The sequence below is a fragment of the Sapajus apella genome, unplaced genomic scaffold (genome assembly GCF_009761245.1).
Source record: "Sapajus apella isolate SASKATOON/1434 unplaced genomic scaffold, GSC_monkey_1.0 scaffold51, whole genome shotgun sequence".
Taxonomy (NCBI): domain Eukaryota; kingdom Metazoa; phylum Chordata; class Mammalia; order Primates; family Cebidae; genus Sapajus; species Sapajus apella.
Genome location: NW_022436991.1, coordinates 9,047,177 through 9,064,509, shown reverse-complemented (window position 1 = coordinate 9,064,509; position 17,333 = coordinate 9,047,177). Strand labels below are relative to the sequence as shown.

Sequence of the window (17,333 nt, the reverse complement as noted above, 5' to 3'; positions counted from 1 at the left end):
ATTCATATGTTGAAACCTAACCTCCAATGTGATAGTATTAGAAGATTGGGGCTTGGGAGATGATTAGGTCATAAGGGTGGAGCCCTCATGAGTGGGATTAGTGCCCTTGTAAAAGAAACCCCAGAGAGCTAGCTACATGCTAGCCCCTTTCCACCATGTGAGGACACAGTGAGAAAGCACTATCTATGAAAAGCAAACCCTTATCAGACATTGGATCTGCCAGTGCTTCAATTTTCAACTTTTCACCCCCAAGAACTGTGAGAAATAAATTTCTGTTTATAAGTTACCAGTGTATACTATTTTGTTATAGCAGGCTGAATGGACAAAAACAGTATCTGAAACAGACAGAGGGAGGCCGGTGCAGTGGCTCAAGCCTGTAATCTCAGCACTTTGGGAGATTAAGACACACAGATCACATGAGACCAGGAATTAAAGACCAGCCTGGCCAACATGGCATAACCCTGCCTCTACTAAAAATACAAAAAAAATTAGCTGTGCGTGGTGGTGCACACCTGTAATCCCAGCCACTCGGGTGGCTGAGGCATGAGATTCACTTGCAGAAGTTGTGGTTAGCCAAGATGGTGCCACTGCACTCCAGCCTCAGTGGCAGAGTGAGACGCTGTCTCAAAAAAATAAAAATAAAACAAACCTAGGGAAACCTATTGTGCAGCATGGTGACTATAGTTGATAACAATGTATTGAGTACTTGAAAATTGTGAAGAAAGTAGATGTTAAATATTCTCACAACAAAAACTGACAACCGGCAAGTGTGAAAGGTGACTGACATGTTAATTAGCTTGGTTTAACCATTCCCCAATGTATACATATATCAAAGCACTATATTGTATATATGTATATACCATAAATATATATAATTTGTATTTGTCAACTATCCCTTAATAAAAAATAAATAAAAATTTAAAAGGCAAGGTATATCTTAATATAAAGCTCTCTTTTAAATCAATAATAAAAAGATGACTGTATTTGTTTTTTTAAAAAAGATAGACAAAAGACATCAACAAGGAATTTGCAAAAGAAAAATTAAATGTAAACATTTTTTACATTGTTTACTGAAAAATTTATTAACTTTTCATAATTAAAAGTCATAAAGAAATATACATTAAAAACACTCAAAGAAGACCATGTTGATTTATCATATGATAAGAAGTAAAAAGAATTACCATCATTTATGATGCTGGAAAGAAACAAAGTAAGGGATACTCTCATTGTTGTAGTTGAGAATATAAATTTGTACATGATCTTAAGAGGGCAATTTGGCTATCTGTATCAAAAGCTTTTAAAAATACTTTTTTAAAGTATTTCTGTTCTTTTATACAGAAATTCTACCTCTAGGAAGTTAGCCAAAGTACCCAACAGTATATGTATAAAGGCATACCTTGAGACATTTTTTTAATGCAACCTAAAAGTCTAACAATTAGCTAAATAAATAAGAACTAACCATAAATAAAATGCAGTTGCCCCTGTGGATACCTCCACCTAGGATTGGTTTCAGGACTCCTTGAAGATACCAAAATCCACGGATGTGGAAGTCCCTCATATAAAATAGTGTAGTATTTGCATATAACCTATGCACATCCTCCTGTATACTTTAAACCATCTCTAGATTACTTATACCTGATGCAGTGTAAGTGCTATGTAAATATGTACAAAATGCTATGTCAAAAATGATACTGTATTTTTATGTGTATTATTTTATATTGTTATATTGTTATTTGGAGTGTTTTTTCTAAATATGTTCTACCTGAGGTTGGTTGAATCTGCAGATGTGGAACTCATTGATAGGGAAGACTAATTGTATTACAAAGCTATTTAAAATACTGACATAGGCCAGGCTTGGTGACTCACACCCGTAATCCCAGTACTTTGGTAGGCTGAGGCAGGTGGATCGCTTGAGGTAAGGAGTTCAAGACCAACCTGGCCAATATAGTGAAACCCTGTTTCTACTAAAAATACCAAAATTAGCCAGGTGTGATGGTGGGCGTCTGTAATCCCAGCTACTTAGGAGGATGAGGCAGGAGAATTGCTTGAACCTGGAAGATGGAGGCTGCAGTGAGCCAATATCACATCATTGCACTCCAGCCTGGGCGACAAGAGCAAAACTCCATCTCAAAAAATTAATTAATTAATTAATTCAATACTGATATAGATTTACATTTTGGATATGAAAAACATGCAGTCTGTGCTGTTGGGTGTAGAAAGCAAGTTACTGAATAGTAGGTAAGTGTGATACGATTTTTGTAGAACAACATAAAATATACATGTGAAATATATAAAATAATAGGTTTTTATACACATAGTCTTGAAGTCTAGTAAGCTTCAAGTATATATACCAAAATAACATAAGTGCTTATCTGTTGATCAGTGCTTATCAAAATATCAACAGTGGGTTAAAAATCATGACTGATTTTCTTCTTTATTATTTTCTGACTTTTCTATGAGAAACTTGAACTATTCATATAATACATAAATACAGTTATATTTATAATTTTAAGAAATTGAATTGTTTAACACTTGAGGGTAACTAGATATTCCATAACCACATAAAAAGCTAAAACAGGGCTGGGCACAGTGGCTCATGCCTGTAATCCCAGCATTTTGGGAGGTCAAGGTGAACAGAACACTTGAGGTTAGGGGTTGGAGACAAGCCTGGCCAACATAATGAAACCCCATCTCTACTAAAATACAAATATTAGCCAGGCTTGGTGGCTTGTGCCTGTAGTCCCAGCTACTCAGGTGGCTGAGACACGAGAATTGCTTGAACCCAAGAAGCAGAGTTTGCAGTAAGCCAGAGATTGTGCCACTGCACTCCAGCCTGGGCAACCAAGCAAGATTCTACCTTAAAAGAAAAAGAAAAGAAAGAAAAAAAAAACAGCCAAAACAGATCACGAAGAGACCTTTTTTCTTTTTCTTTTCCTTTTTTTTTTTTTTTTTTTTGAGACAAAGTCTCGCTCTGTCACCAGGCTGGAATGCATTGGCACAATCTCAGCTCACTGCAACCTCACCGCCCAGGTTCAAGCAATTCTCCTGCCTCAGCCTCCCGAGTAGCTGGGACTACTGGCACATGCCATCACGCCCAGCTAATTTTTATATTTTTAGTAGAGATGGGATTTCACCATGTTGGCCAAGATGATCTCAATTTCTTGACCTCGTGGTCCGCCCACCCCAGTCTCCCAAAATGTTGGGATTACAGGCATGAGCCAACACACCCAACCTATTTTCATTTATTTTTGAGACAAAGTCTCACTCTGACCCCCAGGCTGGAGTGCACTGGTGCAATCTCAGCTCACTGCAACCTCCACCTCCCAGGTTCAAGCAATTCTCCTGCCTCGGCCTCCCGAGTAGCTGGGATTACAGGGGCATGCCATCACACCCGGATAATTTTTGTATTTTTAGTAGAGATGGGTTTTCAACATGTCGACCAGGCTGGTCTTGAACTCCTGACCTCATGTGATTTGCCCGCCTCCCGAAGTGCCAGGATTATAGGTGTGAGCCACCGCACCTAGCCAACAAAGGGACCTTTCTAAAGATGGAAAACTACTTCCGGTCCTCTTTTTACTCCTTTGTTATATTTTCAGACAAATTTGCAACAGATTCTGAGAAAACCTGCTGCAAGCAGCAGCGGGGGCTCTCTAGATGGAGGAAAAAAACAGCCTAATTCCTGCAAACTGCCTTGGTCAGAGGCATTGGGACATCCACAGAACTTGATTCACTGAACATCTGCTAGATGCCAAGACACATCTTATCCGGTTCTCTACCATAGCCCTAAGAGGGAGGAACTGAAAATTTCCTCCTTTCTCAGGTAAGGAGATCACAATATCACTGAGCTGATACAGTAAAATTTCAAGATGATGTATGTGAAAACTCCTCGAGGAGGGCTCTATGTGCAGAAATGCTGAATTGGTTTTTGGTGTTTTCCTTTTTTCCTCTGTTTAACATTTCCTCCCTGAGGTGAGCTTCACCTGTATTGCTTTCTCCTTCAGGGTCATCAGCTGAGGCCGGCTGAAACCCTGGACAGCTCCCAGCAGCTCCACGGTCCTGATGAATGTGTCTTCCTCCATGCACCGCAGGCCCTCCAGGGCCCAGCAGGCATTGGCTTCGGCCAACTTGAAGATGTCATCAGAAGAGGGGGCCACGACTCCATGGCAACCTGAAGAAAGGGGAGATGCAGGAAAGAAAGAGAATTTCAGGAAATGTTAGTCTGTGTCTTTATTGAAATGAGTAACATTCTTCGCAAGTCGATTTATGCGCTGAAGGGACATAGCAGTTGAGAGCAGGAGCCCAAGGACCAGTTTGAATCACACTTCTGCCATTTCTTGCTAATTACTGGGTAACAAAGTCAAGGAAATGCCAGCTTTTTGCATAGCCAAATGCACAAACTAGGAGCAGTGCAACATTACAATTAAACTACAAATTCCCTGAGGGCAGAAAGAGCTGGTGGTGAACGGTCCTGACTTTCTATTCAAATCCAAGGCTATTTAACCTCTCTGTATTTCAGTTTTCAGGATGGTTGTGAAGACTGTATTATATATAAAGCACTTAGAACAGTGCTCACATACAGTAAGCACTCAATACACAATTTCTGTTGCCTACCTCACCCCTTATGCCTTTGAGTTTGCAACCCAGCATAAAGGTTCCAAAATTATGAAGGAGCCTTCCTATAAAAATGGGAAGATGGGCTGCATGGTGGCTCACATCTTTAATCCCAGCACTTTGGGAGGCCAAGGCAGAAGGATCACTTGAGCCCAGGAGTTCAAGACCAGCGTGGGCCACAGGGCAAGACCTCATCTCTTAAAAAAAAAAAAAGCTAATAAATATATATATATATATATATATATATTAGCTGGGCATGGTGGCGCATGCCTGTAGTCCCAGCTACCCAGGAGGATGAAGTGGGAGGATCACCTGAGCCTTGGTGACACTACTATCCAGCCTGGGTGACAGTGAGACCCCCTGTCTCAAAATAAAATAAAATAAAAACTGGGAAGATGAGTTGCTATCCATGAAAATCACAGTGGGGGTTGTGGCTTTCCCAGCCCAAGAGAGAAGAGAAGTGAGCCCGTTGCACTTCCCTTGGCAACAGGAAAAACTCATCCATTTCGGTCTTTGAATAAGGTGAATTTTGCCTACTCAAACTAGTTACCAACCAACATGCAAATGAGATATTGTCTTTGCTGGCTCTGATGTGCCCAACCTGGGAGAAAACTCCAGGATCCTTAAGAGCAACCCCGGATTTCTTGCCCTAGCAGCAGACCACCACTGACCCTGACAGATGCACCAACCCCACCTGTGGCCAGGGCATTTCCCAAGCCCCAAGGCCTTTCTCTTCTCATTGTACCTTCAATGTAAGTTCACTGGATTCCAATCAAGGGGCAAAAGTTGACCAGATCAAAGATGCCAGTTGTGGTCCTCAAACATCTTTATCATAAGCCACTTGGAGGGGACTAATCCCTCCCTAGGCCAACCCCCACCCCACTCTCTAGTGAAAACAATATCAGTGGTAGCAGAGAATTAGAGAGGGAAGAATAGTTGACTAGTACATCAGGGCTTGGTCTTATCACTGTGTCTGTCCAGGGCTTAGAATAGAGCCTGGCACATAGTAGGTGTTCATCAAATATCTGTGGAATGAGTGAACACACACACACACATTAATATAAAACAAAGCAGTAATCCTAATTCATTAATCACTAAAGCATAGCAGCAGTGAACACCCAGAACCAACTAAAGAACACTTGACCTATGCAGTGATATCAGAGCTTTCTTCCCTTGAGTGTGGAAAGCCTTACTTTTGTGTATCACATACACACAGTAAGAGCTCTGCAATATGACATGTACTGCTAGATCTTGAGGGCAGTGGGAGCCAGGGTGGTCACCATGAACTTTGGGTACAAATACAAGAACTGCCATTTACTAACTCTGTGACTTTGGACAAGTCCCTTAGTCTCTCTAAGCCCCAGTTTCTTTCATTTTAAAAATGGGAGAACACCTGAGCCTGGAAACCTGCAGCTCTAAATAGGAACAGGCATTCCTGTTTTCGTGCTCATCTGTTGCCTTTTGTCCTGCCATGTCCCACTATCCTTGCACCCATATAAACCCCAAACCCCAGGCTCCATGAGCATATAAGCAGATGAGCAGATGAATAGAGGAGCAGCATGGCAGAGAAGGAGAGAAGAGAAGGAGCATCTGAACACTGAGAAGAATTCGGCTGGGGACAGTCAGAGAGGAGATTGGTCACAGGACACCCGAACTCCAGGGGAAGACCATCTTCCCACTCCATCTCCTTTCCAGCTCCCCATCTATGCTGCTGAGAGCCACCTCCAAAACCCAATAAAATCCCCACATTCTTGAAGAAAAAAAATGGGAGAACAGGACAATGCATGGAGGGATGATCACCCAAAGTAGGCATAAATCCAACTGTGACACTTCTTTGCTTGAAGTCACATGACGTCTCCACCCAGAGTAAAAGCCAAAGTCATTAGGATTTCCTTATCAGTCCCTACATGGCTGGCCTTGTCTCTCACTCCCCTCCAAACACACTGGCCCCTACCTCCCACTCATAGGAGTGATCATGTTGCGCTCTCTGCCTGGAAGACTCTAACTGAAAATATTCACATGGCCCACTCTCCCTTGGGTCTTCATTCTGATGTCACCTTCTCAATGAGACGTTCCTTCGCAGTTCTCTTTTCACATGACAGTCCCCCTCTCAACACTCCTGGCCCCTTCCCTTGCTTTATTTTCCTTCTTGGCACTTTTCATACAATATACCATATATTTTACTTATGTATGGAATTTGTTGTCTTGCTACCCTCCATTTGAAAGTGAGCTCTTTGTTCACATAGTTGGTGCTTAATGAATATTTGTTGGGTGGATGAAAGCAAACACTGACTGTCAACTACTATCATTGGGTCTGATTAAATTTGTCTTCTCATGCCTGGCCCCAATCTGTACTTAGTAGGTATATGGTAATGATAATAAAATATCTAACACTTGGACAGGCATAGTGGCTCACATCTATAATCCCAGCACTTTGGGAAACCAAGGCAGGAGGATCACTTGAGGCTCAGAGTTCGAGATCAGCCTGGGCAACATAGCAAGACCCTATCTCTACAAAAAATAAAAAAATTATCCAGATGAGGTGGTGCATGCCTGCAGTCCCAGCTACTTGGAAAGCTGAGGTGGAAGGATCTCTTGAGTCCAGAAGGTTGAAGCCATAGTGAGCCATGATTGCACCACTGCACTCCAGCCTGGGTGACAGAGAGAGACCCTGCCTCTATAAAAATCAAATTTTAGGCTGGGCAAGGTGTCTCACCTCTGTAATCCCAGCACTTTGGGATGCCAAGGCAGATGGATCATCTGAGGCCAGGAATTCAAGACGAGACTAGACAACGTGGTAAAACCCCGTCTGTACTAATAATAAAACAATTAGCCAGGTGGGGTGGCACATGCCTATAATCCCAGCTACTTGGGAGGCCGAGGCAGTAGAATTGCTGGAACCTGGGAGGAGGAGGTTGCAGTGGGCTGAGATCACACCACTGCACTTCAGCCTGGGTGACACAGCAAGACTCCATCTCAAAAAAAAAAAAATCAAATTTTAAAAGGATCTTATTAAGGATCTGCTACATGCAAGGCATTCTTATAACCATGTTTCTGGGTTTAAAGCGAGATAGAGACTTTCATTATCCCCATTTGATAAAGAATGAAAACTGAGGCACACAGAGGTTAAACAGCTTACCCAAAGCCACACAGCCAGTACTTGGCAGACTCACGTGTGAAATCTACCCAGTCCAGCCCTATCACTGCCATGTTAAACCACTAATCCAAGTCAATCCTACTGAAATGTTTGTTACACCTATTTACTCATCAAACCTACTAGCCTGGATATGGAGTATGGGTCATGATTCCAGGTCACTTTACAAAAGTGTAACTTTTTTTTTTTTTAGACAGAATCTCACTGTCACCCAGGCTGGAGTACAATGACACCATCTCAGCTCACTGCAACCTTGCAACCTCTTCCTCCCAAGTTCAACCGATCCTCGTGCCTCAGCCTCTTGAGTAGCTGGGACTACCAGCACACACCACCACATTCTGCTAATTTTTGTGTTTTTAGTAGAGACAGGGTTTCACCATATTGGCCAGGCTGGTCTCAAACTCCTGACCTCAAGTGATCTGCCCACCTTGGCCTCACAAAGTACTAGGATTACAGGCATGAACCACCACACCTGGCCCAAAAGTGTAATTCTTTTGCCTATAGATTTTTGTCATTCTATTGCTCTGTAGACATTTAATCTAGTTCCTAGCATAAGGTCCCTCTTAATATCAGGGACCTTGCCTGAAACATTGCTAGCCCAGCACTGGCTCAGGTGCCCTGGAAACACTCACCAGGCATAGGGTCAGAGCTAGGGAGCTTGTCACTGCCATTCAGAACAGATTCAAAGACAGCCCAGAGGAATTCTTTAGGGAGCAGGGTCCTGGCCATCTTGGAAGCTGCTTGTAGAAGGATCTCAGGAAACTGTGTGAGAGAAGATCAAAGAAGAGGAATAATAATTAAAGCTCATTAAATACAGATTGAAATCAGAGTTGAAACTCACACTACTTACTGTCTTCATTCTTCGATATAACAACTTCTCATATAAATCTAATCCCTAGTCCCACTAAAGTGGTCTCTATAAAGAATCCTATAAAATGATATTCAACCTCAATAATAATCCAACAAAGCCTAAATAACATAAGTACATCACTTTTCACCAGATTGACAAAACTAAAATAAAGTGCTAATACTTAATGCTGGGCACATTCATTTTTCTGCGGGACTGTTAAATTGTGCACTATTAGCAAAGCAATCTGATAATACTGACAGAAAAAGTAGGTTTAGGCCAGATGTGGTTGCGTATACCTGTAATCCCAGCACTTTGGGAGGTCAGGGCAGGCAAATCACTTGAGGTCAGGAGCTCAAGACCAGCCTAGCCAACAGGGTGAAACCTCATCTCTACTAAAAATACAAAAATTTGCCAGGTGTAGTGGCGCACATCTGTAGTCCCAGCTACTGGGGAGCATGAGATAGGGGAATCACTTGAACCCGGGAGGCAGAGGTTGCAGTGAGCCGAAATCCTGCCACTGCACTCCAGCCTGGTGACAGAGCAAGACTCCGTCTCAACAACAACAAAAAAAAAACCACAAAATACAAAAAGTAGCAAGACTCCGTCTCAACAACAACAACAACAACACAAAATACCAAAAGTAGCTGGATGTGGTGGCGTGCACCTGCAATCCCAACTACTCAGGAGGCTGAGGCAGGAGGATCACTTGAGCCCAGGAGGCAGAGGTTGTAGTAAGTGGAGCATGTCACTGCACTCCAGCCTGGGCGATGGGAGTAAAACCCTGTCTCAAAAAAAAAAAAAAAAAATGTAGGTGTACCTATCCCTTTTTTGGCTTGGTGCTATTTCAAAATTTTTACTAAACTTTGTATTTGATATAGTTTGGATGTGTACCCCACCCAAATCTCATGTTGAAATATAATCCCCAGTGTTGGAGGTGGGGTCCAGTGAGAGGTGATTGGATCATGGGGGCAGATTTCTCATGAAGGGTTAAATACAATCCCCTTGGTGCTGTCCTCACAATAGTGAGTTCTCTCAAGATCTTGTCTTTTAAATGCATGTAGCACCTCCCCGATCATTCTCTAGCTTCCGCGCTAGCCAAGTAAGACGTCCCTGCTCCCCGCTGCCTTCCACCATGATTGTAAGTTTCCTGAGGCCTTCCCAGAAGCTGGCAGATGCCAGTATCATGCTTCCTGTACAGTCTGCAGAGCCGTGAACCAATTAATCCTCTTTTTTTTCCTTTCACAGTCTTGCTCTGTCACCCAAGCTGGAGTACAGTCACATGATCTCTATTCACTGCAACCTCCACCTCCCGAGCTCAAGCAATTCTCATGGCTCAGCCTCCTAAGTAGCTGGGATTAGAGGTGGAGGTGTGCACTACTGTGCCAGGCCAATTTTTTTTTTTATAGTATAGACAGGGTTTCACTATATTGGCCTTGCTGGTCTCAAACTCCTGGGCTCAAGTGATTCACCTGTCTTGGCCTCCCAAAGTGCTGGGATTATAGGTGTGAGCCACTGTACCTGGCCTTCTTTTTTTTTAATTTAACTTTTATTCAATTTTATTTAGGGGTACATATGCAGGTTTGTTACATAAGTAAGCTTGTGTCACGGAGGTTTGTGGTATGAATTATTTCATCACCCAGGTATCAAGCCTAGTACCCATTAGTTATTTTTCCTGATCCTCTCCTTCCTCCCACTCTTCACCCTCCAATAGGCCCCAGTATCTGTTGTTTCCTTCTATGCGTCAATGTGTTCTCATCATTTAGCACCCACTTATAAGTGAGAACATGCGGTATTTGGTTTCTGTTCCTGCATTAGTTTGCTAAGGATGATGGCCTCCAGCTCCATCCATGTCCCTGCAAACAACATGTTCTCATTCTTTTTATGGCCGCATAGTATTCCATGTAAACCTTCTTTCTTTATAAATTACCCAGTCTCAGGTATTTCTTTATAGCAATGCAAGAATTGCCTAACACAGGCCAGGTGCAGTGGCTCACACCTGTAATCCTAGCACTTTGGGAAGCCAAAGTGGGTGGATCACCTGAGGTCAGCGGTTCAAGACCAGCCTGGCCAACATGGTGAAACCTCATCTCTACAAAAAATACAAAAATTATCTGGGCTTGGTGGTGCATGCCTATAATCCCAGCTATTTGAGAGGCTGACACAGGAGAATGGCTTGAACCCAGTAGGTGGAGGTTGCAGTGAACCGAGATAGTGCCACTGCATTCCAGCCTAGGTGACAAAGTAAGACTCCATCTCAAAAAAAAATTGCCTAACACAGTATTTATCATGAAAAGGAGGTGAAGAATGGTTGTCTCAACATTCTGGATGGAGACTAGCAATGAGGGAACTTAGGGAACTTTGGGTTGCCTTCGAAAAAGTGCCATTTCTCATCTAGAATGAATGCACTTTGTCAAGACTTGGGATATTATTTAGAGACCTGTCCGTGAGCCCAGGGAATTCATCAAGCCCTACAAAGAGCTATGCCTTACTGGATCCCAGCTCACCCAGAGAGAAAGCCTCTCAGCCTATGTAGCTTCCCTTTTAGTCTCATCTTCAGAAAGGTCAGCAGTTCTCAACCCTGGCTGTGCATAAGAATCACCTGGGAATTCTACAGACAACCAGAGCCAGCCCCTAAAGATTCTGAGTCAGCTGATCTGGGGTGGGTACCATGGATTGGTCCATCTTGGAATCTCCCCAGGTGATTGTAACATGCAGCTAAGGCTGAAAGCAACAGCTCTAAGACAGTTAACTTTTAGAAAGCAATGTGCATAGCAGAGTGAATGGTATTTTCCATTTTGTGTTTTTTAAAGAAGAGTATGTATACACTCTTGTGTTTTTAGTAGACATGGGGTTTTGCCATGTTGGCCAGGCTTGTTAAATAGGTATTTTTATACCTATATAAAACTTGTTACATAGGTATTCAGGATTTTTCTGAAAGGATGCAGAAGAGATTGGGGACAGCAGTTGCCTCTGAAGAGGGAGGCTAGGGAACTAGAAGTCTGGGGTGGGAGGGAGACCTGCTTCTCACCCTATTACCTTTGGTGCAATTGGGATTTGTTAACCAGGAGCATGTACTACTTGTTTTATTAAACATTTCCAGTAAAAAGAGTATGCAGAATAATACAACAAAACACCCATGTCCTCACAACCCAGCTTAAGAAATAAAACATCACAGTATAATTAATGTCTCTTCTTCACTCTTTGCCTTCCTACTTCCCCAGAAGTAACTGTCACCCTGAATTTGGTATTCACTTTTACACTTCTCTTACATATAAACTTGGCTTGCGTATGGTTTAAATTAATTCAGCTAGTATTTATTTACTTCGTATCCTACTATGGATATTCTTTTGCAACCTGGGTTGTTTTGTTGTTTTTTTTTTTTAACTCTATACTGTGTTTTTGAAATTTCAGTGTTGATGCAATACTTTTTCAATTTCAGAAGTTTACTCTTTTAAGATTAGATGGATATATGTGTGTTCTCACTGATATGTGGGAGCTAAACTATGAGGACCCAAAGGCGTAAGAATGATACAATGGACTTTGGAGACTTGGATGGAAGAGTGGGAGGGGTGTAAGGGATAAAAGACTGCAAATATGATGAAGTGTATACTGCTCAGCTGATAGGTGCACCAAAATCTCACAAATCACCACTAAAGAACTTACTTATGTAACCAGATACCATCATTTCCCCAACAACTTGGGGAAAAAAAATTTTTTAATATAAACATAAGAAAACAACAAGAAAGGAAAAATTTTAGAGAGATATATAACATTTGTGCGTCAGGGCTGGGCATGGTGGCTCACACCTATAATCTCAGCACTTGGGAGGCTGAGGCGAGTGGATCGCTTGAGGTCAGGAGTTCAAGACCAGCCAGGCCAACATAGTGGAACACTGTTTCTACTAAAAATATAAAACCCAACAGAGCATAGTGACAGGTGCCTGTATCCCAGCTACTTGGGAGGTTGAGGCAGGAGAATCACTTGCACATGGGAGGTAGAGGTTGCAGTGAGCCAAGATTGTGCCACTGCACTCCAGCCTGGACAATAGAGGAAGACTCCATCTCAAAAATAAAATAATAAAATAAAAATAAACATTTGTGCATCAACTGCTTATGACTATATGTTTGAACATCCAGAATATGATTTTACTATGACTGGACTTCATAATGTGTGCTGTGCATGTGTGATCCTAGGTGAAATTCTGTGTGTTCAGGCCCTGCTGAGCATGTGTGACCATGTGCACCTTGCACCTACAAGGGCAGGAATGAGAGTGTGTGGATGTGCTTTGTGGGGGATCTGGTTACTGTTCAGCAAACATTCGCTCCTTTACTTTCCTACCCTCTACCTCCATGGAAGGAAACTCCTTCCTGCCCCATTAAAGTTGGGCTTGGTCATCTAACTTACTTTGGCCATTGGAATGTGGCAGAAGTGATAGCGTGCCAATTTCCAGCCTAGGGCAGAAGGAGAATTGTACTTATCCCTTCCCTTTTTGGTAGCTTCACACCTCCATGGTGAGAACAAGTTCTAGAGCCTGGGCTCCAGAGACAGCCTTACGGAGCAGGGCTGTCCCAGTGACCCACAAATCAGGCAGCAAGAGATACATGAGAATTGTTCTATACCCTTGAGATGCTGTGGCTTTGTAATGCAATAAAAATAACCAATTCATGCTCATTTTGCATGTCCCTTGGCCTAGACTGTCTAACTTCTGGAGCGTTACTCCAAGAAAAGTGCTGTGCCCAAATTTAATGGTCAATAAAGACTTGTTATTGGATTGAATGTGTTTGCACATGTGATTGCATACACTGAGAATACATGTGCATGTGCATAGGGCACCAGCCAGTGTGAAAGCCAGGACAGGTGTGCATGTGACATGCACACTAATAGCAGAGTGGTGGCTAAGCGACACCTGTCTGCACACATCGGCCTAGAGGGCCACACCAAAGGGCCTGAGTTCATTTAGCTGTGGCCTCACTCCCTTTTCCAGAACCCTTCACATCCTGGAATGGAGCTGGAAACCTCTTAGCTTTGAGGCAGGGAGGAAGCTTCCAGAACCATAGACAGCAGTAAACCCAATGGTGTATAACTGACCACACTTTCTTTCCCTTCAAACTCCTTCAGCCTTCTTAAGATGGAGCACAACATTACCTTTATGGCTATAGAGCTTAATTCATCTCCTGAGAAAAGCACTAGAAAGGATGCCAAGTCCTTCGTGGTCTCAGCTGTCCAGTACTGAGGGAGTCTAAAAAAAGATAATAGCCAGTAAAGTGAAAAACCATGCTGTGGTAAACATCTGTTGCCTTTTCTTTCAGGAATAGATTATCTTATACTTAGAAAAGCTGTCAATCACATGATCCCATTTCCTTGACCAAGAAAATTGGCATGTGATGCAGGCTGACCAACCAGAGTCATCCCTGGGAATTTTGATGGAACTATCAGAGAAGCTCTCTTTTCTCTGGTATCTCTGGCAGTAAAGAGGATTCTGTAGGACATTCATATAACCAAGTGGAAAAAATAAAGACCACACCAAGGAACAGCTGAGGAACTGGAGGAACGTATTCCTGATGATGTCATTTGAGACACTTGATTCAGCCATGCCTGAAGACCACCCATATAGTTTTCCATCATATTCCATTCCTGAATTCAATACATCCCCATTCTCTTCAGTTTGAATTGAACTATTGAATTTCTGCCATTTATATCACAGTGTTTCCTTCCTCCGCCTCCTCAATAGAAGAGCAATGATATATTTCCTCCTTTTAATTTACCATAACAGTCTTCTCTGAGAATAAGAAAGAAATTTTCTCTTGAATTTGGCAGGATAAAATAAAAGCACTGACCCAGAATCCACTGTTATTCTTATATAGACCATAAATGCCTACAGTGAAGAGCATTACACTATCTTTGGTGACATCTCTAAAGGAGGTCTGCCCAATTAGCAGTGACAGCTGGTGTGAATGCAAAATCATACAGCCACTTTGGAAGACATTTTGGTGATTTCTTACAAAAGCAAACATGATTTTGCCATATAGCCCAGCAAACACACACTTTGGTATTTATGCAAAGGAGGTGAAAACTTATGTCTACATGAAAACCTGCATACGGATGTTTATAGCAGCTTTATCCATAACTGCCAAAACTTGGAAGCAACCAAGATGTCCTTTGGTGGGTGAATGGCTAAATAAACTGTGGTTCATTAAGACAATGAAATATTATTCAGCACTAAAAAGAAATGAGCTATCAAGCCAAAAATACACCTGGAGAAAACTTAAGTGCCTATTAGTAAAAGAAATCTATCTGAAAAAGCTGTCTACTGTATGATTCCTAATATATGATATTCTAGAAAAGGCAAAAGTTATCAGTGGTTGTCAGGAATTAGGAGTGAGGGAGGAATGAACAGAAAAAGCCTGGAAGGATTTTTAGGGCAGCAAAAATACTCCATATGATACTATAACAGTGAATACATGTTATTATACACTTGTCTGAACCCATAGTATGGAAAGCACCAAGAGTGAACCCTAATGTAAAATATGGACTTTGGGTGGTAATGAGAATCCAATGACAATAATGTCAACATAGGTTCATCAATTCTAATAAAAGTACAACTTTGGTGGGGGATATTGATCATGGGGAGCTTATGCATGTACGGGGTCAGAGGGAGATGGGAAATCTCTATCGTCTCAATTTTTCTGAGAACCTAAAACTAGTTTTAAAAATAGTCTCTAGGATCAGGCATGATGGCTCATGCCTGTAATTCCAGCACTGTGGGAGGCTGAGGTGGGTAAATCCCTTGAGCCCAGGAGTTCAAGACCCACCTAGGCAACATGGTGAAATGCTATCCCTTAAAAAAAAATACAAAAATTAGCTCAGTATAGTGATGTGCACCTGTGGCCCAGCTACTCAGAAGGCTGAGGTGGGAGGATCACCTGAGCCCAAGGAAGTTGAGGCTGCAGCGAGCCATTATTGTGCCACAGCACTGCAGCCTGGGTGACAGAGTGAGACCCTGTCTCGAAAAAAAAAAAAAAAAAAAGTCTTTAATAATAATACCACCACCTTGCATCTGTAAAGGACCATCTTTTCCAAATTTTCCCTTTCATATGCCAAGCAATGTAAGTAACAACTCTTTGAGATTTGTAGGGCAGTTAACTATTGATTCCACTTTACAGCAAATCTGAAACCAAAAGAAGAAAGGTCACATTTCCAAAATAAGCATAAGAATTTTATCTCATCCTAAGCCAGAGGCTTCTGTTGGTAGGGCAGGAGATCCAAGGTTGGGTGTCCCTCCCGCAGAGCATACCACACCCCCAAAAGCCAATCACCAGCCGTTCCTCACCCATACTGTCCCAGGAGCTTGAGCCTCACTGCAGCCTTTTGCTCGGGGTTGAGGTCTGGGCAGTCTCTGAGACCGTGCAAGGCAGTGGCCCAGGCCCTAGAGGAGATCCCCCTGTCGATGATGGCTGCCGGCAAGTGACAGAGCAGGTTTCCCACGATGTCCACAGTGTACTCATCAGGAATGGAGTCATCCTAAACCCAACAAGTGGAGTCAATGGGCAGTTCCAGCAGGGCATAAGATCATGAGCCATTAGACACACATCCTGGGGGCTGGACGCTGTGGCTCACGCCTATAATCCCAACACTCTGCGAGGCTGAGGCAGGTGGATCACTTGAGGCCAAGAGTTTGAGACCAGCCTGGCCAACAGGGTGAAGCCCCATCTAAAATACAAACTTAGCCAGTCATCATGGTACATGCCTGTTGCCTCAGCTACTTGGGAGGCTGAGGCACAAGAATCACTTGAACCCAGGAGGCACAGGTTGCAGTGAGCCAAGATCATGCCATTTCACTCCAGCCTCCAGAGGAAAACTGTCTCAAAAAAAAAAAAAAAGTTCCAATCCCAAACTCTTAAAGATTTCAGGATCTGAATTGCCTACTCTGTAACGGATTCTAGAGATGGAACGAGACCTGATCTTCCCCAGAGAGGCAGGCCTCAGATATCTGGGAAACTCTGATCTTGGCACACCAGGAGCACTCAGTAAATGAGCACTGCTGTCATTGTTATTGCTCTGAGAATATTCCAGAGTTCAACCACCGTTATACTATTAGCACCACAAAAATAAAAACAGCACTTCAAAGTTTGTATGGCACTCGAAAGCCTTCAAAGCTCTTTTGCACTTTCACAAAATGACAGAAATTGTTGACATTTATTGTGTATTTCCTATGTGCGGGCACTGTCTGAGTATCTATGGGTCTCAATCTATTCATCTTCAAAGTAACTGTAAGAAGTAAGTACTACTATTATCCATTTTTTAAGGATAAAGAAACTGCCAGCTAGTGGCAAGGCTAGGATTCACTCCCAGACACTCTGGTCTTTGAGCCTTTACATTAAATAATACATTGCCCATTTCGTGCTCTCAATACTCTATGAGAAGACCTGGCATGGTGGCTCATGGCTGTAATCTCAATATCTTGAGAGGCTGAGATGGGTGGATTACCTGATGTCAGGAGTTTGAGACCAGCCTGGCCAACATGGTGAAACCCTGTCTCTACTAAAAATACAAAAAATAGGCAAGTGTGGTGGTGTGCACCTGTAGTCTCAGCTACTTGGGAGGCTGAGGCAGGAGAATCACTTGAACCTGGGAGGCAGAGGTTGCAGCAAGCTGAGATCACACCACTGCATTCCAGCCTGGGTGACACAGTGAGACTCTGTCCCAAAAAAAAAAAAT

General features: G+C 42.7%; 1 protein-coding gene across 1 annotated transcript in view; it reads right to left on the bottom strand.

The window, feature by feature from the left end:
- The window catches only part of OTOA (otoancorin), an 81,697-nt gene that overhangs the window by 17,088 nt on the left and 47,276 nt on the right, over nt 1–17,333 (bottom strand). The window contains exons 19-22 of the mRNA XM_032242938.1: nt 15,946–16,136; nt 13,761–13,854; nt 8,398–8,527; nt 3,981–4,168 (exon numbers count right to left, since the gene is read on the bottom strand). Coding sequence (XP_032098829.1) covers nt 3,981–4,168; nt 8,398–8,527; nt 13,761–13,854; nt 15,946–16,136 — 603 coding nt within the window. The remainder of the gene's footprint in view (nt 1–3,980; nt 4,169–8,397; nt 8,528–13,760; nt 13,855–15,945; nt 16,137–17,333) is intronic.